This window comes from Clavelina lepadiformis, chromosome 5, assembly GCF_947623445.1.
Source record: "Clavelina lepadiformis chromosome 5, kaClaLepa1.1, whole genome shotgun sequence".
Taxonomy (NCBI): domain Eukaryota; kingdom Metazoa; phylum Chordata; class Ascidiacea; order Aplousobranchia; family Clavelinidae; genus Clavelina; species Clavelina lepadiformis.
In genome coordinates this window covers 24,236,901-24,259,102 of record NC_135244.1, presented here as the reverse complement: position 1 = coordinate 24,259,102, position 22,202 = coordinate 24,236,901, and the positions used below count along the sequence as shown (strand labels likewise).

Here is a 22,202-nt window from a genome sequence, read left to right as displayed (position 1 = left end):
GTTATAAAGTTATATAATCACGTGAATTAGTTTGCAGAATTCTTTGACACAACTTCAAGCATTTTGTTGTTATATAAACGAGACCGACAGAGAAAAGGTTGTGTAACAACTTGAAGAAAAATGGCGACTGGCATCAAAATATGCTTTATCACAAAACTCAAAGAGCTGTTTCGAAATTAACGCGATGTTTTTAACAAAACACACTTCAGAATCTTATTGACAAAACAAAAGTATAAATCATAATAATTACGTCACAATTTCAGAACTTTAATCTTCCTGTTGTTGTTTCACGCTCAAAAGGCGTTTGCAGTTTGTGCGCTAATTACGCTGGTTTGATGACGTTCAAGTGACCAGGAATGAATAAAGATGTTTTGAAAAAACGACGCATTGTTATTCACAAAGTTTAAAAATCAGTTTAAAAAAATCCTTCAAAAAAATATACAAGGCTGCACTTTGTTAAAAACTACGTGGAGCGTTCAACGAAGTCATGTTGAGCAGGTTCAAGTTGATTTTCAAGCAACAGAAAGCTAAGACAGGAGGCAGATGAACAACTTACTATCACATCAATATCGTGTAGGAACTTCCTATTGTCATCACCAATTCCCTCTCAGTTAGGATTTAGTTGCGATTGTTTGCAGAGAGCTGTTTCTAGTTCTTGTTCATTTCGTTCATGTGGACGATTGCTACCTGGATATTTGCGGATTATTTCAATGTAGCAGTCAGCACAAAAATTATGAAAATTCCAACAAGAATCAAAGAAAGCAGAAAGCGCAGGAATCGTTGAAATATTCAGATAGAAATTGGTCCCAAGAAAGAAAATAAGCTCAGGTAATTCCATGTTTTCATTCACACTTTGCATTGAAACATGTCGCTGATATTCTTTTCAAAACATAGTCAGCATAAATGCGCGGTTAATTATTAGTTTTGTCAAACCTGGGCAAGGTTTTGTGTTTGAAAGATTTTAATCTTAATTTAAATAAAACAAGAGCTTACCAGCGCTCCAAGTGCACACAATGCAACCAATTGTGATGAAACAAAGCATTGCTAAGTCATAATGTTTTAATTATTGTCGCGCATTTGCTTGAAAGCATGCTCATGTTTTTTCGTTTGCAATAGCACAAACTTTCTTGCTTACACCAATTATTATCGCTCCACATTGTCAGTTCTGTGAAACGTGTTTGAACGAACCTTATCCAACATTTGTTAATGTTTTACTTCTTATGTCTCCTGGGTTGGTTTATTGATTTTCACATGTTGTTTATAGAAGAAGTTTTTCCTTTAATTTTCTACAACGTTGATTCCTAAAACCATATAACATATCATTGTAGGTCCTAACTAATGAAATCTTGCCACGTTATTGACCTAGTTACATCATCATGACGACATTTATCTGTTTCTACAATTCGAATGAGTGAGATGAGAAATACGCGCGAGTTCCATTTTAGAACAAAACTTTTTGTCAAAAATTACTTTGTGCAATGAAGATAATCCCCGAAGTTAAAATATATTGACATCTCATGGTTTTGAACAGTTAAAACGTTAGTTAAATTTCATTTCATTTTAAATTACAAACCTTCAAAATGTCGAACAAACCTTCAAAATGTCGACGTCATAATCATACGCCGCCATTTTGCAACCAATCTTAATTTCGGTTTACGATTAAAAATCGCTGCATAGATTTTATTGCAGTTTATTTTTTAAATTCTCGAATAATTATTTCTTTAGCGCAAGATTCTGGAAACGACTGTTCATCGCCACGAAGTGAATTTAAGTGAAAGTTGTTTTATCTCCAAAGTTTTAGCGAAAAGTGGCAAAGTTAGAGAATGTGAATAAATATCGCTGCAGTTTTCACTCCGTCTATGACTAATGTGCGTCGCAGCTCACTTTGAAATTGAGTACAAAATACAGATAATAATAATAGTAAATAAAAAAATACAGAAGATATAAATTGACTTTTCCAAATCCTCTACAGGTCGGTTGCAAATCAAAGCATTTCATTAGTTGTTACGTCATTGATACTTTTTGGAACATTTGTTCAAAACAAGGGTTCGGGTTGACGGCTATAGCGCCTCTAAAGAATTGATAAAAGTTAAACGGACAAAGGAACCCATCACCTCGTAAGAGTAGGCACCGGCATTCCCTCTGTCTATAACAGGAGTGCCCAACCAGTCGATCGCGGTCTACCGGTGGACCGCGGACAGATCCAAAGCCGACCGAAAAGCCATTAGAAAAATTAAAATTTTCGGTGTAATTGTTTGTTTTGTGAGTTGCCGAGTAATACAGTAAACGTTAAATAGTTAGTTTTATTCAATTTTTAACTGGCTTTTGTGGGCAACTGTTTTCTGTTACTAATTACTAGTAGGCCTGATACAATCTGGTTCTAATTAACCGAGTGTTTGGGACGATATAATCGATTACTTTTCATTCACTTTCCTAGGCTTGAGTGATAATTTCGTCCAGCAGTTTTTGAATTCCAAAACAATTTATAAAACCGTTGCATTAGTTTCGACATCGCATGAAAAATGTTAACTTATAGTTTTGCTTATGACAGGTGCTTTAGAATATCACAGCCACGGAAAGCATTTTAGAGATAGAGAGAGAATTTATTTCACCGTTCAAACTAAAGCTAAAACATCACAACACAATGGGGTGGGGCAGAGAAAAGACCTCACGGTCATCCAGGTCAGTTGCCCCAGATTCTATTGCAAAAAAAGTACAATGGAAATGGATAGAAAAAAAAACTGAAGCTCAATTAATCAAAACAACACAAAGCAAAACAAAAACAGAGACACGCCACAGAACCAACGGCAGAACATTTTCTTTCAACCAAATCAATAACAATATGATGCAACCATACATATATCAGCCTATTCACAATTATCTGAACAGCGCTTCCCTTGCACGAGTCCACTTCTCAATTGATATGAGAAAGATTTATGAGACTTAATTTTTGTTATATTGATTGGTAGCTTATTCCAAAAATTAGGTCCTCGAAATTTTAACTTATTTTAATCTTTTACTGTTTTGGTTCGGGGCAAGAATAAGCTGTCCTGTGATGATCTAATGTTATATTTCTGTACTGTTTGATTTTCGCTGAAATAGTCATTAAATATTTGGGGAAGAAGATTTGTGTAATAATTATGCATGAATTTGTTTGTCTGTAATTAATAGATTTGAGATATATTTAGAATATCGCTTGTTCTTTAAAGTGTAGTTAGTTTGATATATTTGTTACTATTGGTAATTAGTCTTGCAATTTTAATATGGATTATATTTAATGGTTTTAAAACGCTATTCGATGCAGATTTCAAAGCCAATTATACACCATATTGTAAGGCACTGTAAACTATAGTATAACATTATCAGAACCTTTTTATTGGTAAATACTGTGGAGATACAGATACTGTTGAGCAAATAGACGTCTGTAGTCATATGTGTCAACATTCGCTTCTTTCAACGCGTTCACAATCGACAACATGTAAGTAAGATTTTTTGGCTGGCGAAAAGGGTCATAATAACGAGTTAGTAAATCGCATACTCGTTCAGAAATTGTGTGCACGCTCAATTATCGTGTAAATTTATTTATAGATATTATAAGCTTACTTTTATTTATGCATTAGTCGCCGCTTTATAAGCCCAGCCGCCTATTAAGCCCAATCCAGCACGGTCCTGATTCACTCCATTTGTTCCTGTTGTAAAATGCTCCACTTTATTAGCCTAAAACTCTGTCTAAGTAATTTGAGTAATTCCATAGTTTGAGCGTGAGTACATGGTGGGTGATGATATTTTGGCTGGTGGATGGATGGTTACATGGGTGATGATAGTGTACTACGGTAAGCTGTACATTAAATGCAAGTGTTGCGTCACAAACTTGATCTTTGGTCCTCATTCGTCTATAATAATCGTACTTTGATGTATTGTAACTGTTGCGGTGTGTAGTGATTTAAAATTTTAAGAACTACAGTAACGTGAAAACTTAGCGAAGTGTGCAGACAAAAGTCAAATTGTTAATAAAGTCGTTGCATGCGACAACAAACTTGCCTGTGGTCTGTGGGTATTGTGTACCGTCATTTGTAGGCTCAAGATTGACGAAAACACACATTCCACTTTATAAGCCCATCCGCGTAATAAACCCAAAACGGTCCGGTCCTGAGGTGGGCCCCCGGCGACTACTGTTGTACTTTTGACATAAAAAACAACGAATATTTGGCTGATATGGACTGATTGTTAATTTCTGTTGGGGAGGAATTGATAGTGTTTGGGTTTGCAGGAGCAGGGAAGCGAAAAAAATTTTGAGAACCACCAGGCTAACCATAGAGGACTGCAGCGCTTCTAACAGCTTTGGAGCCAACCCCTTTTAACACCTGTTCTTTTAATAGTGTTGCTGTTATAATAATTAGGCATTGCACGTTGTTATGTGCCTACTTGCCCTCACCAAGAGAGGAGCTTTACTGTGGGAAGGAATTCTCTGTAATGAGGAAATCGGTTTCGTTTCATTTTGCTTCTGCACAAATATCGCTTTATCGTGTCAATGAATGTTATTTAACCTGGCAAAGCACTAAAGCAGTGATTGCGTTTCTAAATAGGTTTAATGTTTCTCGGTTTCGTAATAAATTTAAAATTTTCTTTACGGGTTTTGAGCACATTTTCATTCATTCAAGTTTTGCGTCCGAGTTTAAATAACTTTCAATCTTAGCAAGTTGACGACCATGGTTGGAACTACGGCAGTTGTAGCTTCTGAATTTTTTTGCGCTGAGAACTCTGTAAATGTAGTTGAGTCGTAGCTACGCTCGCAGCGTTAATATCAAAATTGTTTGAAGTGGAATTGGGGTAAATTTTCTTGAAAAAATTTATGTTGAAATAAAGAAAGTTATAAATAGCCATCTCCGCCTTGTAGATTAGATCTGTTTAATCGCGCGATGTTGTATAATTTAAATCGTCAACTTAAATTTTCGCAACCTTTTGATCTTAATGTCCAGTCAAGTGCCAGACAATTGAGAGATGATGTTATTGGCCACATGCAGTGAAGTCTCCGCAAGTCACGACTTCAAAAGATTAGCTTGTCAATGGTTAAATTACCGGTCAATCTTTAACTCATCAAGTGAAATTCTGTCAAACTTGAAGATTATCAAAGATCGTCTGATCACAGGTTTTCGAAACTTGATTACTACTTTCATTTTCAAATATGATGTTTAAGACATCATGATTTCATTAAAATTGTTAAAGATATTGAACACTTCGTCTGGAGACAAAATTTAAACCACAGCGCAACTTTCAAATATCATGGCACCGCCATTTTGTTGACTGCGTTGGCAGTCGAAGGTTTTTATTCGAAAATATTGCACGCTGGAGCATAAGAAAAATAATAACGTTAAGGTGATGAATAAATTCACGAATAATTTTGCAGAATACTTAATAAAAATCAAAGAACGATGGATAATTGTGACGCTATAATTGGTGCTTTCATTGCGTAACAGAAGAAATCTGGTCTCGTATCTTAGCAAGAGAATCCAGCATTGTGTCCAAGCTTTCCGCGCTCATTTCAACATTCAAAGAACCTCTGTCCGATGTCTGTGACGTAATAGACAATACTAAGAAAGACGACACAAAGGTATTTGTTAAGTTGCAAGAAAATACAAAGTTATAAACCGAATATATTTGATTTAACGCGCGTATTTGATGAAACAACATCTTTTACTTTCTCACGCACCAGTACGTCACCCCTGATCGCTTGAATTACGTCCATTCAGTTATATTCATTTTTACAGGAAACTTTTGGCCGTAGCTTCAACTAACTTGGCTTTCGGACTCATAAATTTTGGGACAAATTTTATAAAAAAAGCTTCTGACAGATCGTCTTAATTCATTACGTCATGAATTTGTTTTCAAACAAGAGCAAACGCATCGACTTTAACCGATTTTTTGTTCAAAACTAAACGAAAGTGCAATTTTATCGGCGTCTTATTTAAAAGCAACGCAACTAAAAAGCGATCGCGCAACAAACGAGAAACACTCTCCCAGGAAAAGGCGTCTGTAGTTTCTTACAAAAAATGAGCATATTCCACCGGATAACAAACTTCGGTGGAAAATAGAGGTTTCTACTGAAATGTATGCGGAAAATATTCCGGTAATTGTACGGTCACTTGCTGTGAAAATAGGCAGAAAATCACGGCTGATGTGATTGAGATTATACTGCGGTGTAGAAGCACTTTAAGTCTAGCATGGTTCATAATATTATAACATGGTATGCAGTAAGCGGGACTGGAATTTCTTACTCCTCTTAATTTGGACTTAATCTCAAATATCGTGTCAAAGAAAGTTTGCGGAAACCAGCTTCCAACGACATATGCTAAAACGAACAGTATCCAGCCATTATGAGCTAATAATGTGCTTTGTGGCGTCATACAAGTAACGAGCTATGACGGTGTAGTACAAAGTTTTAAATGTTAACTCACATTCAGATGAAGAACACAAGATGGCGCTACTATGTTCTTCCTAACCTCCCAAGAGAAGTCTTTTAACCTTGGTAAGCTCACTAGAAATACAAAGAAATATGAATGAATTAAAAATGTGAATGAATTTTATTAAAAATAAATGAATAAATTAATAAAATATGAAAATGTGCTTTAATTAATTATGTAAATATGAAACATTCATTTTTTCTGTGCATTTAATTTATTCTATCATTCATTACTCAAACAGTTTTACTCTCAGGGAATCCGAGAACTGAAATTAAATTCCAATTTTTGTTTAGGGTTTTAAGGTTTATTTCATATGATCTAATATAAAGCCACCATTTGTAAGTTTTCTGCACTTCATGGTGAAATAAACGTTTGCGGGTTCGATGATGATTTATGGCATGATGACAAAAACCAGCTCATTTGCACCTAACAGTTAAATTTGAACGGTCGATATTGTTACAATATTGTCGTCTCAACTCAATAGTTGGGATTTGATCGCAAGTTGAAGAACAAAAATGTTACCTTGTTCATCAATTGCCTGACTCGTCCAAACATTGTGGTTATCCAAAATACCCTTGATGAGCAGTTCCTTAAGACTTTTGTGGAATTCCGATGGAAATGCAGCGTTTATTGCATCATAATTGGCACAACCTGAAAATATGTTGCAGAGTTGCTGCCATTTTTAGCATAATCTACGATTAGTTATAATTTCTATAACAGTAAGCAGCCTATAGTTTGTGTATGTGCATAGGTGGGAAATCCCGCGGTAGTATAGTAAGTGAGTTACTGTACCACAGTACTTTTTCAGTAGCGACACAACTACCGTCGCCAAATTACTTTTTTCAAGCATTTTTAGCTGGTCCCGGTACTTCTCAAATGGTTATTTCAAGACTTTGCAAAGTATTATTTTCAAACATTGATTTTAATTAAACATTGAAGCCAATTTTAATGGTTATTGTTCTTTTTTAATCTACAAATGTTTACTAAAGCTGCAAAGAGTGAGGTCACAAATGTTTTGACCTGGAGTAACCTTTAACAGGGGGCACAATTAGCGACAAACATGGCATTTGCAGCAGCATGTTTTGTACAAAAAGTACCGGTACCGAGTACCGACAAAGAACCGAACCACTTTTTAAAAATAGTACCGAATACCGGAACCGTCGGTACATTTTTGTCAAGTACCGGTACCGGCAGTACTTTCAAAGTACTGACTGCCCACTTGCGAATAATTTTTCAAATAGATTTTGCATCGCCATACAACTGAGCTTACCTGAGTAAATCACTTTTCGCAGCAAGATCGTCAACGAATGAAACAGAGCAGCAGATTCATCGGCATCGATGTCGAGACAGGATCTTAAAAATCCAACAACATCGTCGTCTCCACTTCGGAGCAGCTGGGAGGCGACTTTGTTTAAGATTTCTATGACAGTCTTCTTCGACGCAGCCTGCAAACTCAGAAACTTCAATGACATCTTATAAAATACTTATTGGGAAACAATTGAGCGAAAGTTACCTTCAGCAAATGCAGGAGACCGTCATAATCATCCAGATCAGAGCCCATTGTTAAGCAACAAACCTACATTCACATTTAAATCTGAAAAACAATAAAATTCTTTGCAGCAGAAAGTTTCATGCAACAATCAGAAGTTCATTTCATAACCGATTAATGTTGGATATAACCGGTTCATAACAATGCATTTGTAACAAACAAATTGCTTGCAAGATGAATAAAGGCGGCAATAATGCAAAAAATCCGAAACTTTAAGATGTTTGTGACAAGATCAGTTTCAAGTGTTGGTCTCCCTCTAGTGTTCAGTGTCTTCCATTGAATATTACACGGAGACCAAAGCAAATAAATATGTTCTTTTTATAAGAAATTGTTCAGCTTGTCCTCCCCAGCATAGCAAGGGTGGCCGCATATTCATGTCGAGTTTCTGAGATCCTGATAGTTAGCTCCTCCAGTTCACTTTGAAACCTCATCTGTTGTAAGAATCACAAGTTAATTGATCTGAGAAATAACATGACATTATTCGTTGCAACTTTGGTTACCTTCAACATTTCGTTCTTAATATTTTCCCCGTTAATTAAATGTTCCTTCCTTTGTCTTCTCTTTCGAAGCTCCCCGAGTTCCGACTGAAGTTGCTCCAAGCGAGCTTCCAATCGGGCTGAATTGAAAGCAAAATCGTTTTCATGTGATTTCTATGGAGACTGAGACAAGGATTTCACATAAATTGGTTGAGTGAGAGGAATTGTTATAACTTGACTTATACTTTGGAACAACGCTTAAGCTTACTGATTTGTACAGAATGAGATGTCTATTATTAACATTTATATTGATGCTAGCAATAAATAAATAATAGATCGATGAAAAGCTGATATCAATAAACTTGTAACCAGACTAGTCAAGCGAAGCCACGAACAAAGTTCACAAACCTCTCTCCTGCTTGTCCGTGACCACTTTGATGCTGTGGGGGATTTCAATCGAGTCAAAATCCTACAAAAGTACACATCAATCATTTTAAAGAAAATACCGGATGAAGATTTGATGATGTCATACTTTCATCACGTCAAGGTCATCCACGTTAACGTCGTCTTTCTCACTCTCGGAGCTCGAAAGATCCTGGAAGATTTTGTGAAGCTCATCTTGGTCTGAAATAAAAATTAATTTCATCATCACCAAGCAAAGATGAAAAAGTCTTTCATGAAATGTTACAAGATTTCCTACGATGCTTTCATGCCCCAAAAAAAACAAGTCACCTGTGATGTCTATGTCCTTCTCAGACTTGTTCTTCTCTCCTCCTTTTTCCTCCTCATTTATGATCTCATAATCTGCCCAATTGCTGATTAAGAAAGTGTCACACATTGTCGAATACAATATATAAAGGCGAGTAAAAATGTAATGTAATCATCAACTCTATGCTGTATATAAGGATACGGACATTGACCGCTTCCATATCAGCTTTTAGCAATCTTTTTACTTCTTTTTCTATGTCCGGCGAATCGATGTACTATAAAATAGACAACATATAACTCCAGCCAGTCAACAAGCAGATCTACAAAAGTTGAACCTTTTTTCTCGCTGTTTTCCGGAATCTTCTTTTTCGAACATTCTTCAGTGGAGGAGTAACTGGAAGTGAAAAGATTTCATCAAATTCTTTCTCAATGAACTTCACATCAACTACGTAGTTGACTCATAAACTTACTTCCGTGTGGAAAAAGATGTTTTTTATCTCTCGATACAACCTTATCACTAGGTAGCTCCGAGTCTTCATTGGATGCACAAACAAGCAGCTGGAACAAGATGATGTCACAATCAAACTTCTGCTTCAGGTAACAAGCAAAAATAATAGGACGAACAAAGACCTGGCATATGTCGGACGTCTTGTAGAAGGTCTTCATGTCCATGGTCTTGAGGCTTTCTATGATGCAGGGGAGATCTTGCAGCTTGGCGGGAATTGCTTCTTTGTCCAAGGTCACGACCCCGGACCTGCAATCGGCTGCAAACGAAGAAAATTAAGATCGGCGAGAGATGGGCAAAGAACTGCTCACTGACCTTGCATCTCTATGGAGAGCCTGTCTTTAAGATTTCCGGCCAACAATATTTCCTTCAACTTTTCCGCTTGTTCCTGAAGCAACGAATAAATATAATTAACAAACAAAGCGTCTGATGGAGTTCGTAAACACCAGCTGTTGCTCATAACTACGTTTATTGACGTGAACTTGACATTGAGACTTACTTTTGGCAGACGAAGTAGGAATTGGTTCTCAAGTTCATACGATTTATTGAAAATATCTTTCTCCATGGCAGCATTCAGATTTATTTAATTTTATAAAGGTCAACCAAGATGCTATGCTCAGCAGAATTAACAAAGTAAAATATATTTAGATATTCTCAACATAAGTGTTTAAACACAGGCAAGTACTCAACCAAAAAATAAACATGTTTTGATATTTGATATTATTATTGCAGACAGCATTAAGATTTAATCTTAAACACATTTTGGTAGAACGAGACTATCCCACTTGGTCTCCCGAGTGGAATGTTAAAGATAACCGTGAATAGTACAGTAAGATACAAAATACACTGATATGCAAAATTGTACCAAATACAGTTTAAACAAGATATTATGATGTCATAATAGATGAAAACAACCCAGGACTTGTAAATTTCAATTGATCGGGTCCACCAGTCCAATGGTGTTGTCGTTAAGGTTGTTCTCCTCATACTTGTAGAACATGCACCGCAGTCGCACGCGGGCTTCCACCACTGCCTCTCGTTCATCGTGGATGGAGTGGTTGAGTGCCTCATTTTTCCTCTCTATGGCTCGATTCGCTCGAATCAGCTCGTCTCGAATTCGCCACAAGTCCTCCAGCTCAAGCTCATCATCGGATGAGTTTCCTGATGCTGCATCATCCGCGTCATCACGGACTTCCTTTCTGCTCGACACAATGTCTGATGATTCGGCTGCAAGTGACGTGGGCTCATTGTGCTGCTTCTGATTTTCAAGATCGGTTAGGATGCCAACCAGCCTCTCGACTTCTTCTTGTTCCGTTGCGATCCTCTGCAATAGCTCATGATGCATCACCGTCAGCTCTTCGTGCTCCACCAACGCCTCTCTTTCCTGCTCCAGGAGAAGTTTCATAACTTCCATATCCTCGTCATCATCACTCTGAGATGGAGGAGCAACATTGTTTGCTGGGTCATGAGGAGGATTTCCCGCATCAACTTCTTCTGTGCTCTTGACAGATCTGCTCACTGGGCTTGGTCCTTGCTGCTTCTTCCGCTCGAGAGTCAGATTATTTATCTTCGTCTGGCATTGCTGACGCTCAAAATTTCGATTCTGTCGCTTCAGTTGCGTCAAAATCCTCTGGACTTCCCACAACCTCTCGTCCTTCTTCCGATCCTTGCAGCCAGCTTGGAGCTGAGAGTGCAACCGGTTCAGGAGGTGCTCTTGCCGTTTAATCTCAGCTTTAACTTCATCTGGTTCCTTGGGAAAGTCGGGAGTGGTTGCCCAATCCTGCCACCTCATTGGTTTGATCGGAGGTTGCAAAACGACAGTTCCAAGAATGTCCTTGGTATGTGTGAAGAAAATATTGAGGACACGATGGCTAATGTGAAGAGTTGGACTGAGAACGATCGAGATGTTTTGAATTGTCATCTTGCTCTGAGTTTCTTTGCAGATGATGTTGTTGAAATGAGTGATCAGCCATGAAATGAGGGTTCTGTTGCAAGCTGGCAGCTTTCCAAGCAATTCCTGAAATCCTTGAACTTTTTCAGCTTTTCCCGGCCGAGTCGAAGCCTCCTCGAAATCCTTGTAAAGCTCATTCGTCAAAATATGATCGGGAAGTTCTCGTAGGTAAGATTTCAAGACTCCGGCAATTGTATAAGGATCATAATTTGTCAAATCTGGAGCGTCTTCAAAGTTGAAAGATTTGATTAGGATGTCCATCTTGGTTTTCACACCTGATATTCGATAAATTCCTTCAGCAGTGAGACCACGTTGTTCAATACAAGCGATACATTCTCGCACCACAGAAGGCAGAGGGACTCCATCACTGTAACTTGTTCTTTCAACAGCTTCAGTTAATGATTTCCCGAAAACGTGGGGCAGTTCTTCTTGCCCGTCGCACTCTTCAAGGGCGACCTCTAGTGGCAGAGCCACGCTTTGCACTCGCTTGTTTGATTTTGTTTTCTCTTTTTTGTCTTTAAACGAAACTTTCAAATCTCTTGGCAAGCTTGATGACTTCTTTTTCATCTCCTTGGCATCTTGATCCCTTGACTTCATAGCAGCGTGATCTTCCGTGGGTGATGATAAGACATCTGATAACTTCCCTCGTTTTGTGTGCTTTGCCTTAAACGAAGGTTTTTTAAACAATTTTGAAGGTTTTGATTTCTTCGATTGAGAACCTTTTGCATCTATTTTCTCTGAAAAGCTGCTGTCTTCATCACCGCTGTCCAAGTCTGGAGTAAATTGGTGATATTTTCGTTCCTTTTCCTTCTTCTTCTTCTTCAAGTCATCACCAGAGTCAGTGGATTCAGCCATTTTTTTAAATCACCTACGATTATGTAATTATTCAGTTATATAATTTTTAACTGGTTTTAAATATGAAAATATAAATTTTGTTGAAGTTGTAAACGGCTGTCATAAGCATGACTCATCGAAGTACCATGACATGCAACGTTTTTATCTCCACAACAAATTAAAATAAACAAGCACATGTTTGAATGCCAATTATTAATAAATAAAGAAACAATTGAAGTTTCATTGCCGTCATGCTAAAGTTTTTGCACGAACGACTTCACGTCAAAAACTGCCAAACCTTCCAGTCAGGGTTGAAAACACAGCAGGTGGGTCTCCTTTACTGCTGCACTTGGTATAAGGATCAAGTATTGTTTATTTTTAACCTTTAACTGCGCGGAGCAAAAGTTGCGTGAATTTATATGTCATTACTGTATTGCGGAGTTATCATGTCATAATTTTTTTCTGTTACCTCACAATTCCTTCTCACTCAAGCCTTGAAGTTGGATTGCAAAAGTAAAAGAGACCGAACATCACAAAATAGGCAAAGTGGGCTAGTTCGGCGGATGCTTAAAAATGCCTTAGACGCCTAGGCCTAATTCAATTATTTTATTAAATTCAGTTATGGTGGATGAAAACACTACTGAGTAACCTGGCTCTTGGCTTGGTACCGGTAGTTGCTGCACTGAAATCCATCGCTATTCGCTATTCCCTGAACTTCAAACAGAGATTACACCATGATTGATACTCAATGTATATGATGTCTATGCCTGCAGTTCCAGTTCATAAAAATCAAAATTGCTTGTTCTTCGGTTTTTGTTGAAACTTGTTTAGTTACGTAGCACAAACATCCATCTATCTTTAAAAAGCTTCTAAATTTATTATATTTAAACAGAACAAAAATGATTATTAGGCTTAAATTTTTAGCTTCCAGTTGTCTATCCCCCACCCTTACGTCATAAATTGTTGAATTTCTTAGAGTCTGGCACAATTGTTAATTTCAGCAAACATGAGCAAAAAGTTTTTAAAATTTTTACCAAATGTTAATTTAGAATTAGATGCTGTTAGAGCGATGAATTTGACATTTAGTTATGGTCGTGGTAAATTTTTATGTGCAATAGTAACTTTTTTAAAATCCCCCAATCCAAAGATCATAGATATCGAATTTATCTAGTTACTTCGCCCCAGTCTTGGTCCAGATGAAGGTCACTTCGGTCCAAGTGGTTTCATCAGAGAACGATTAAGTCTGACAGGCATATAGTTGCAAATTCTACTTCAAAATCAGTAAATTTTATTGTTCCCTCTGTAGTTGAAGATAATTTCAGTGAAAAACTGTTGCCTCAGGTTTGATAGGTTGTGGCAATCAATCACTTCTTGTTTTCCTAAATAGCATGGGGTGATTTAAGCTTATTGGAAGTGAGCATTTCACAAGTCTTGAAGTCAGTTTTATTGTATATATATATACAGATATAGGCTGTACAGAAATAATACCGGTAGTAATTAGCCTAGCTTGGCGTTGGTTTTGAAAAGTTCCAAAGTTTTGTGCGGATTAGCTCTTCGAAAGCAGTGATTGCCAAAATGAACTTTGCAAGGATTTTAACGAAATGTGGATCGTTTCAAAGAACTCCACTGGTATATTGTTTTTGTTTTCTGATTATAAACTAGGATACATAACTGTTAAATTGTGTAGAGTAATGTTATAAAATGACCGAACCGATACAGTTCTAAATCCTGATAAACCGCTTGAAATTAATAGCCTACATCATAAAAAATCAAAAAGCCAAACAAAAATGATTACATGAGAACAAAATTGGAAACCAGGGCTTCAGCGATGATGAATAGAGATGGTCGAATTTTAAATCGTACAAATCATCTCAGTCCAAATATGAAGGTTGTGATACGAAAGTGTAAAGAAGTGCGACATGGTGTATAATTGTGCCGCACAGCAAACTTTCTGTCTCTGCGTGAACAATTTCTCGTTTAAAACTGTCACAACTATCAGTCTGAGTGTGGTGCAACATCCTTGAGTCTGAAATGTCATAAAATTTTTCTTTTTTGTGTTTTCATCCCAATAATGATAATGTCTTGCAACCCTGAGATCCCATCTAAAAGTTGTGTGACTGCAGCATACTGCTAAAGTTGGGGTCTAACGCAAGTTAACAACCGCAGGATGCCTTTGCTAGACCCCAGCTACTCAAATTCACACGTTATTTGGTTATGCAATTGTACTAGACTCCAAAATTGTACACAGGTGTTGAGAAGCATGAAAGCTTCAAGGGATGCTGTACAGAGGAATTCGACCACTTTGGTGTCGCGGAGGTTGTTGATGTCCAGCGTTGAAACTGGAGGAATTAAACCATTTAAAGCCCCTAAAAGTAAGCTGTCTATTTGCATTCATGATTTTTCTTTTTATTTCTCTTGGAGCAATACCTCTAGGCAAGTTCAGTTACATATAAAAGTTGGATGGAGGAAATTTAATGGAGAACACTGTGATATGTTTCTAGGGTGTATCTTGCTCTGTTGTATTAAATTTATCAGAATTTCTCACCAATGCTGGTTCTAATTTTTGCAGGAATTGGAATTCAGTTGAAAGTTCCTGCTGCAATTTTGCTTTTCGGCAGTCTGTATGAGTGGTACTGGTGGACAGTGAATGAAGACAGAATTAATAACTTTTTGGGTTAGTTGTTGAAGTTTTAATTCTACAATCTAAGGGCAATGGCCATTGCATTGCAAAGTAAATTTAATGTAATGGGCATTGATGCTAAGGTTCATTGTATACTGAGATGATATTCATTTATGGAGTAGGGAGAGCAAAAGTCGACTTTAATGCCATGAACTTGCACGCATTACAAATGTACGAAAACTAACTTTTCCTTGCGACTATTTCCGTACAAAGTCATTATAAATATTTGCACAACTTTGATTTTAACATTTACATCAGTTTTCTACTCTGATGAAGGAAATATCTTCATGTCCGGAACATGCTAGTTCTCGTACATTGTTAATAAATTGTTTCCTGCGCTAGTTACTTTGTTTACTATAAATTTATGGTATTTATTGTAAGCTTCATAATAGCTTTGTCATTTGCTTGTGCCATTTTCTTTTACGGTCGCTTGACAGATTCTTACATTTTTCTTAACTATTTCAGGCACAGAATGGAACACCTCCCTGGTTTTCGGCTTTTTGGAATGTGTAGTTGGACCTGTTCTTGCTTATATTACATTTTGTGCTACTTTACCTTTCTAGAAAATGAAGATGTAATTTATGTAGTTCGCCTTGAAATACATCTTGTGTGAAACAAGGCCTGTTTCATTGAGTTGTTCTTAGTCATTTGATTATAATAAATTTTGTGCCTACCATTGGCAACTCAAAGGTAGTCTATTTTAAACTGTTTGTGTGTGTTATCAATCTTGTAAACCTGACTATCATTTATCAAACAGAGTAAGTTTGGGATAAATATGAAGGAGACCTTGCAGCACACGCCATAAGAATGTAGTCACAATTCTACCCCTAAAAGGGCCAATTTCTTTACATGTTTTACTGGAAATACAATCACTCAAAACAAGATCTTGCAAGATCACCAAGCCTTGTTAGTTCATAAAGTCCCCATCAATACACATATCTCCAGCTTCCGCGATGGCTCGCCGAACTCCATGCTACAGTTTTAAGCTGAAAAAGTTTATTAATTTCAAGCAGATTTTAATCTGACTTGTGTAGACACAACCTGGAAGTAACACGCCATTTGCTAAAACTTCCTGCTACTCCAGCACTGAAAAACGATACTGGCCTCCGATTAGTCTAACGGAGTTTTTAAAGTTTAGAAGTCGAACCTTTCATGGGAGTTGCAATAGTCACCGCAGGAGGGGCTTTAAGCTGGTGTGAATGCAGATTCAGCATTTCACAATTCTCTCACATGCAAGTGATTTATATCTAAAAGAATTTATTTACACCAACAAAAAGATCACAAGAAAACTGGTGTTAAGATTACAATCGTAGATTTGATGTTTCATGCTGCTGAGTGTAATGGTTAAAAGAGTGTCTTGTCATCAGGAGTTGGGGATAAAGTGAAAGCGTACAAAGAATGAGAAACGAAAACAACTTCCAAAACCATCAGCTTAATTAGATTCTGAATTGGATCCTTCCCTTTAAAATAAAATTGGAAATTCAATGAACCTGGTTTAACAGCAAACCTCTCATTTCATACCTTCTCTCATAATTGTCCCGCTCCGGTGTGCAACTTCGTCTTTCGTATGATGGACTGCGTTGCTGTTGGCTTCTAGGTCGTTCCTCAGAAAACGACCGTGACCTTCTAAATATGAAGTTGTATGTGTTCATATTCAACTGTTTATGACATAGCTCACGAAGAAACTCATTGGCCTCTAACCTGGATCGGTTTCCGTGACAATGGTCGTGACCATTTTCAGGGGATCTCGCTCTTCTGTAACTCCTGCGTCCATCTCGTGAGTTGCTACGACGATATGGCGACCTTTTCCGTTCGAACGACCGACTTCTTGAACGACTGTAACGTCTGCGAGGGCTGCGGCTGTATGAGCGACGACGGTGTCTGCGCAAGTCAATTCACAACATTTTCTGTTTAATGAATGAGATCGTGGATATGAGATGTCAATGCAAATGTATATAAAGCACTCACCTTCCTGGTGGAGGGCTATCTTTGGTTCTCATCTGACCTGGTGCTGTGAGATAAAATTTGAATTCTGATTGTTTTCACTGAGCAGGTTACTTGGGATGATTAGCAATGTGAGAACATGAAATGGTCAGCATGCAACAATTGTAAACAAAATTACTTTTACGATCGCCGGCTGCAAATTGCAATTCGATGTATCGACCACAAATCCACTTTCGATCCATTTCATGAAGCGCATCCTCTGCGTCACGAACATCCTCAAACGTGGAACCAACGGATTAAGGAGTCAAATAAATGATGAAAAAATTGCAAATTTGTACTTCAGTTTAAAGGATATCAAGAACAATCTTGTCGACACAAGTTACTGCTTTAAAACATTCTTGTTCCTATTCCCTTAAATCTTTAAACTTTAACTTTATCCTTTGATGCGTTATCTTTTAATCCGTTTGTGGATTCTTTAAATCTCCGGATCTTTAACTTTCAACTTGGCCGACAAATGTCCGATCTACTTGTGCTTGCTTTTATATGCAAAAGAAAATGAACGTTCAGTTCATAAAGACATTAAAAAAATTTATCGTAAAATTAAATCCGTAATAAATTGTAGAGATAATGAAAGCTATTATCGCAAGTCAACATGCTTGAAGGCAAAATACAAACTTTAATTTGACTATTTGCTTTTCATGCCTTAATCAAAGTATTAAACCAACCAAATAAAACACTTGGCTTGGTCTTTGAACACAAGCTTTGTCTTTTCAACATATGCTTGAAAAATCTTTGTCTTTAAATTCTTTCTTTAACTTTAGTTCCTCAGAACTGCGTAAAATTAATAAAAAATCAATTAATAAACAAATTAGTAAAATAATCTTCATACTGTCGTAGTATAATAAAGGATATTGTATGTATGCAAAACCCCTCGGGCGGCGAGTGTAATAGTCAAGTGGGATGTAAACATCAGATATTGGGCCAAATTTGATAAACTCACGACGCAAATCTTCGGGTCTAAACAAAGTCCAAGTAGAAAAAAACTTAATAATAACCAGCAGGAAAGCAGAAAAAGTTTTCTTGGAAACAAAAAAAGATCTTCACACTTTAAACTGCATTAATTTTGTGAAGTCACTATTTCACCATAACTCCAACTAAAAAGTTTGTATTGTATGCCGGATTTCTCCAGCGAGAAAAGATGGCATATTTGCGAATGCACAGACACACAGAAGCTATATATCATCCAACATTTCGTTAACACATAGGCATACAAGTTAGGCTAGGGTCAATCGGCCCTATTGCGGCCACGGCGCTTTTGCGGCCGGTAAAATTTTTTCTGAAATTACCGAAAAATTTTACAACGAAAAATAATTTTTTTTTAATTAGCCTCATCTAATATTCCTAACAAACAACTCCAGCAAATTTCAGGAAGTTACTCCAAGTAAAACGTTTGTTATTACCCTTAGAACGTGACTACCTCAAACAGAGACCAGAACGATATGAAAAACAGCCAAAAATTTTTTTTCACTCTGCAAACTAAACTGCTGTTTCTCCACCAAATGTTGCTCTTTTTTCATTCTTTTTTCGCACACGAGTAGCTGTATCCTTCTTCTGTGTATGTACAAAATTTGAGATGTCTATGTCTCTTTTTTCAATGTTTTTTTTTTATTTTTCTGTGTTTCATCACAATTACAAAACAACCCCTAAATGCGGACAGCATAACGTGGTCATTCTAGTTTATCAAATGCTTTGTTTGCACGTGATTATTTGCTTACTTTGGTCTACTTGCGCAATATGGAGTTACCAAGTAAGAAATCAAGGAACTCTTACGATCAAGTAATGCTAAATGCAGCTCTTTCAGCTATTTGCTAAAGTGGAAAAGAGGTCCGGTTGAACCATCATGGGTAGCTTGTGATTTCTGGGACCATACCAAATGCACCAACCTCAATATCGAGGTTAATGAAATTGAAAACGTGCAGTGGTATTGTGATATGTTTGTGTGAAAATGGTGCTGATAAAATTTTTCGGTTCTTTTTTCATTAGCATCGACTCTCAAGTGGTATTTTCTTGAATTGTTTCTTGTCGCATGAAATAAACAAATACACTATCAAAAAACATGTTGTACCATAAAGTTTTAACATGTAGGCTACACGAGTATAAGCTTGCCGCCTTATTCCTTTGGAATTTTTCTTGTACTCGATGCAGGCTAAGCGTAATGACTAATGAGTATGACTCGCTTTTTATTTTGCATTACGCTGTAAACATACGATAATCGTTACGGTTAAGTTACGCTTATAGCATATGTGAGGTATACTAAAAACGTTTAAAACTTGGCCCGTCCATTATACAAACGCAAAAGTAAAAACGAATCGTAGTGGTTACGCATCATTTTACACCAACCAAGTTACCTGAATATTCTTCTCCCTTATTCTTACAATATTTATACATACATATATTTATTATGCAGTTATTCGATGAATCAATGAATAAAAACAATTTATTTTGCATTGCTTGTAACTCCAATGTTCTTCTTCAGTCTTGCACACAACAAACGGCAATACTGTAAAAGGCTAAATTCTTCATAAAAATACGTCCGCAAAAGCAGGGAAATGTGGACGCATTTATGGAGATGTGTGGCCGCATTTGCAAGGAGTGTCCGCAATTACCCGGAAAAAGTAGTCTTGGAAGAAATCGTTTTGCTCCGTTTTTGCATCAACAGAAAATAATATAAAAGTATAGTAAAAAAGTAGATTAAATTCTGCACAATATGGTGAAAAAATTTTTTCGCTAGCCCCAGGCAAACGTATTTAACATGAGATTTAAATCGCAAAGAAAAAATGTGGCCGCAATACCGCCGATAGACCCTAGCGTCATTAGGGCAAGATGGAATATACAATTTTTTTGCATAAACTTGTAGAATTTCAATTGCTAGGATACAGAGTAGGCCTAATAAATTACTTACGATTCTTTCCTGATTTGATTGGGCAAGGTCGTTACGAAAATACAGGTATAATGCAAAAATGTAATTTTAGGAATAAATTTTAGGTGAAGTAAGATTTAAATTATACCAGACGGTAAATTTAGGTAAAGTAGCTATGTTACAACAACTACGTTACGATTAGGCTATCAAAAAAAACTGGTACCAATACCGTACGTTTTTTTTTTTCAGTGAAATAGTGACAACTTAACTTTCATTCATAGGAATAATAACAATAAAGTTACCTCACATTGTCGGCAATATTTCGGACGAACAAGGAAATGTTGGGATGGCCTCTAGACATTTTCAAGTCAGCGAAAAAACTAAGGATTGCAGTCCTCAAGTTCTTGATAATCGGCAGCACGATGTTGCTCTTCCTTGGAAACGGAAACTTCTAATCTTTGACTCAGATGAGCATTTTGGGTAATGTTACGCTTCAGTGAATACATCAACATCTTTTGTAGTAATAAATTGTGAGAAATTCAATACGACCATTAAAACAGAAATAAAACAAAACCAAACAACTTTTTGGCTCTATAACCCAATAAGTTGCTTAAGTTTACCGATACTCTTACTTCTGAACTTCTGTATTGCTTTTTAAAAGTTATATCGTTATCTTACCTTACCTTATCTCGCTCGGACTGTGGATTTTAAGTCTTTGCACAACTCAAACTCAAAGATGATTCTTCATCGCTCGAGCACTGGTTATCAAATTTCTCATTGTGTATTTTTTGATCGTTTGTTTTATATTGCGTTCCTCAAGCTTGCCCGAATTTGTAATTGTTCACCATAAACAAATGATTTTTTTAAAACTTACAAAAGACAAAAATTTACAAAAAAGTTATCTACAAATATTTTGGTTGATGCCCCATTTATTTAACGTTATATCTCTTAATAAACTTGCGAAAGCTCGTGTTAAAAAATTAAAAATTAAGTTAACCGCAGAGTGTCATCTTATATCTATCTTTTTTATTACTGGACTATGCCGGGTTAACACGGTTCATCTACCATCAAATTTATTAACGAGTAAATATATTTTTTCACAAACGATATACTTACATTAGAATTATGTTAGCTTGTTTTTTCTGAATCGCTTCTTCAAAATAAAAACTGTTAAATTATTAACAACCTTTTGTTCTTCTCTGGGCTGAGTGTATGGAGCATGTTGTTCTTACTTACGTTTGCATTTAACAAGAGCAATGAGTTGCCATGGACTTTTAAAGCTAAACGCCAACTTTTCTTGTTATTTTGTGTTAAAGCTGGTCATTTGACGTGATAGGTAGTTAAGGCCAGAGGTGGGCAGTCGGTACTTCGAAATTACCGTCGGTAACGGTATCGGTACTTGGCAAAAAATGAACCGACGGTTCCGGTATTCGGTACTGTTTCAACACAATAGTTCGGTGCTTTGTCGGTACCGGTATTTTTTGTGTAAAAGATGTTGCTGCAAATGCAATGTTTGTCGCTATTATGCCCCGGTAAAGGTTACTCTAGGTCAAAACATATGTGACGTTAATCGCTTACATTTTTACTTAATATTTTTAGATTGAAAAAGGTCAACAGATGCATAAATTGGTATTAAGGATTAATTTACATGTATTATTGAAAACATAATTGTTAAAATTTTGAAATAATTACGTGAAAAGTACCGGGTACCGGGACCGACCGAAATTTCTTGAAAAAAGTAATCCATTACAGAGATTCGGTACATTTTTTTAAAAGTACTGCGGTACAGTAATTCGGTGCTGCAGTACCTATGGTTAAGGTTTTCTGGTCGTCGGCTATTTGTGCAATAAACGTTAGCTTTTTAGAAAATCAATAGAAAGAAAAATTGTTAACAAACTTTTAATCGGCCGGATGCACAAATCTTGACTCGATAGTCGAGTGGTTCGAGCGCTGGCCTCGCAATAAATGCGGCTCAGGTTCCCTGTTCTACACCCAGTGGCACCGTACCACCGTAATTCCCTTGCGCAAAGCATTGACGACACTTGCTCCTGTTCAGTGGATCTGGTGGACATATATAAATTTGCGCAATGCAAGATAAAAATCCAAAAAATTTGTCATACCATATCAACCTAAATTGTGAGATTGAAATGTAGCAACTTTTTAACGTTTTGCTT

The 22,202-nt window shown here is 36.8% G+C and overlaps 5 protein-coding genes across 7 annotated transcripts; 1 reads left to right on the top strand and 4 right to left on the bottom strand.

The window, feature by feature from the left end:
- Positions 1 to 5,295: 5,295 nt before the first annotated feature.
- LOC143459419 (COMM domain-containing protein 9-like) lies at positions 5,296 to 8,116 on the bottom strand. Of its 2 annotated transcripts, none has more exons than XM_076956572.1 (5): positions 7,975 to 8,116; positions 7,732 to 7,906; positions 6,984 to 7,112; positions 6,456 to 6,535; positions 5,296 to 5,571 (listed from the first exon to the last, which is right to left on the bottom strand). In XM_076956572.1, exons 1-5 carry the CDS (start codon positions 8,020 to 8,022, stop codon positions 5,464 to 5,466), a joined length of 540 nt encoding a protein of 179 aa, XP_076812687.1. In that variant the 5' UTR covers positions 8,023 to 8,116; the 3' UTR covers positions 5,296 to 5,463. The 2 variants fall into 2 exon arrangements, with proteins under 2 accessions (XP_076812687.1, XP_076812688.1); XM_076956573.1 differs by lacking the exon at positions 5,296 to 5,571 and adding an exon at positions 5,607 to 6,349.
- On the bottom strand, positions 8,055 to 10,336 carry LOC143459417 (transcription initiation factor TFIID subunit 7-like). Of its 2 annotated transcripts, none has more exons than XM_076956570.1 (11): positions 10,199 to 10,336; positions 10,015 to 10,087; positions 9,825 to 9,958; positions 9,665 to 9,752; positions 9,530 to 9,588; positions 9,397 to 9,469; positions 9,219 to 9,290; positions 9,019 to 9,110; positions 8,895 to 8,955; positions 8,511 to 8,626; positions 8,055 to 8,441 (listed from the first exon to the last, which is right to left on the bottom strand). In XM_076956570.1, exons 1-11 carry the CDS (start codon positions 10,262 to 10,264, stop codon positions 8,343 to 8,345), a joined length of 933 nt encoding a protein of 310 aa, XP_076812685.1. In that variant the 5' UTR covers positions 10,265 to 10,336; the 3' UTR covers positions 8,055 to 8,342. The 2 variants fall into 2 exon arrangements, 1 of the variants encoding a protein (XP_076812685.1); XR_013117759.1 differs by having other exon boundaries at positions 8,408 to 8,441; positions 8,511 to 8,669.
- Positions 10,310 to 13,628, bottom strand: LOC143459416 (ralA-binding protein 1-A-like). Its single transcript, XM_076956569.1, has one exon. The coding sequence runs from the start codon at positions 12,503 to 12,505 to the stop codon at positions 10,631 to 10,633; it is 1,875 nt and encodes a 624-aa protein (XP_076812684.1). The 5' UTR covers positions 12,506 to 13,628; the 3' UTR covers positions 10,310 to 10,630.
- Positions 13,629 to 13,924: 296 nt separating this feature from the next.
- Positions 13,925 to 15,782, top strand: LOC143459420 (uncharacterized). Its single transcript, XM_076956574.1, has 4 exons — positions 13,925 to 14,113; positions 14,733 to 14,856; positions 15,054 to 15,158; positions 15,630 to 15,782. The coding sequence occupies exons 1-4, from the start codon at positions 14,060 to 14,062 to the stop codon at positions 15,725 to 15,727; spliced, it is 381 nt and encodes a 126-aa protein (XP_076812689.1). The 5' UTR covers positions 13,925 to 14,059; the 3' UTR covers positions 15,728 to 15,782.
- A 619-nt stretch (positions 15,783 to 16,401) lies between these two features.
- On the bottom strand, positions 16,402 to 20,479 carry LOC143459418 (serine/arginine-rich splicing factor 12-like). Its single transcript, XM_076956571.1, has 7 exons — positions 20,331 to 20,479; positions 18,021 to 18,125; positions 17,287 to 17,390; positions 17,133 to 17,175; positions 16,866 to 17,045; positions 16,686 to 16,790; positions 16,402 to 16,624 (listed from the first exon to the last, which is right to left on the bottom strand). Exons 1-7 carry the CDS (start codon positions 20,387 to 20,389, stop codon positions 16,597 to 16,599), a joined length of 624 nt encoding a protein of 207 aa, XP_076812686.1. The 5' UTR covers positions 20,390 to 20,479; the 3' UTR covers positions 16,402 to 16,596.
- Between the last annotated feature and the right edge of the window lie 1,723 nt (positions 20,480 to 22,202).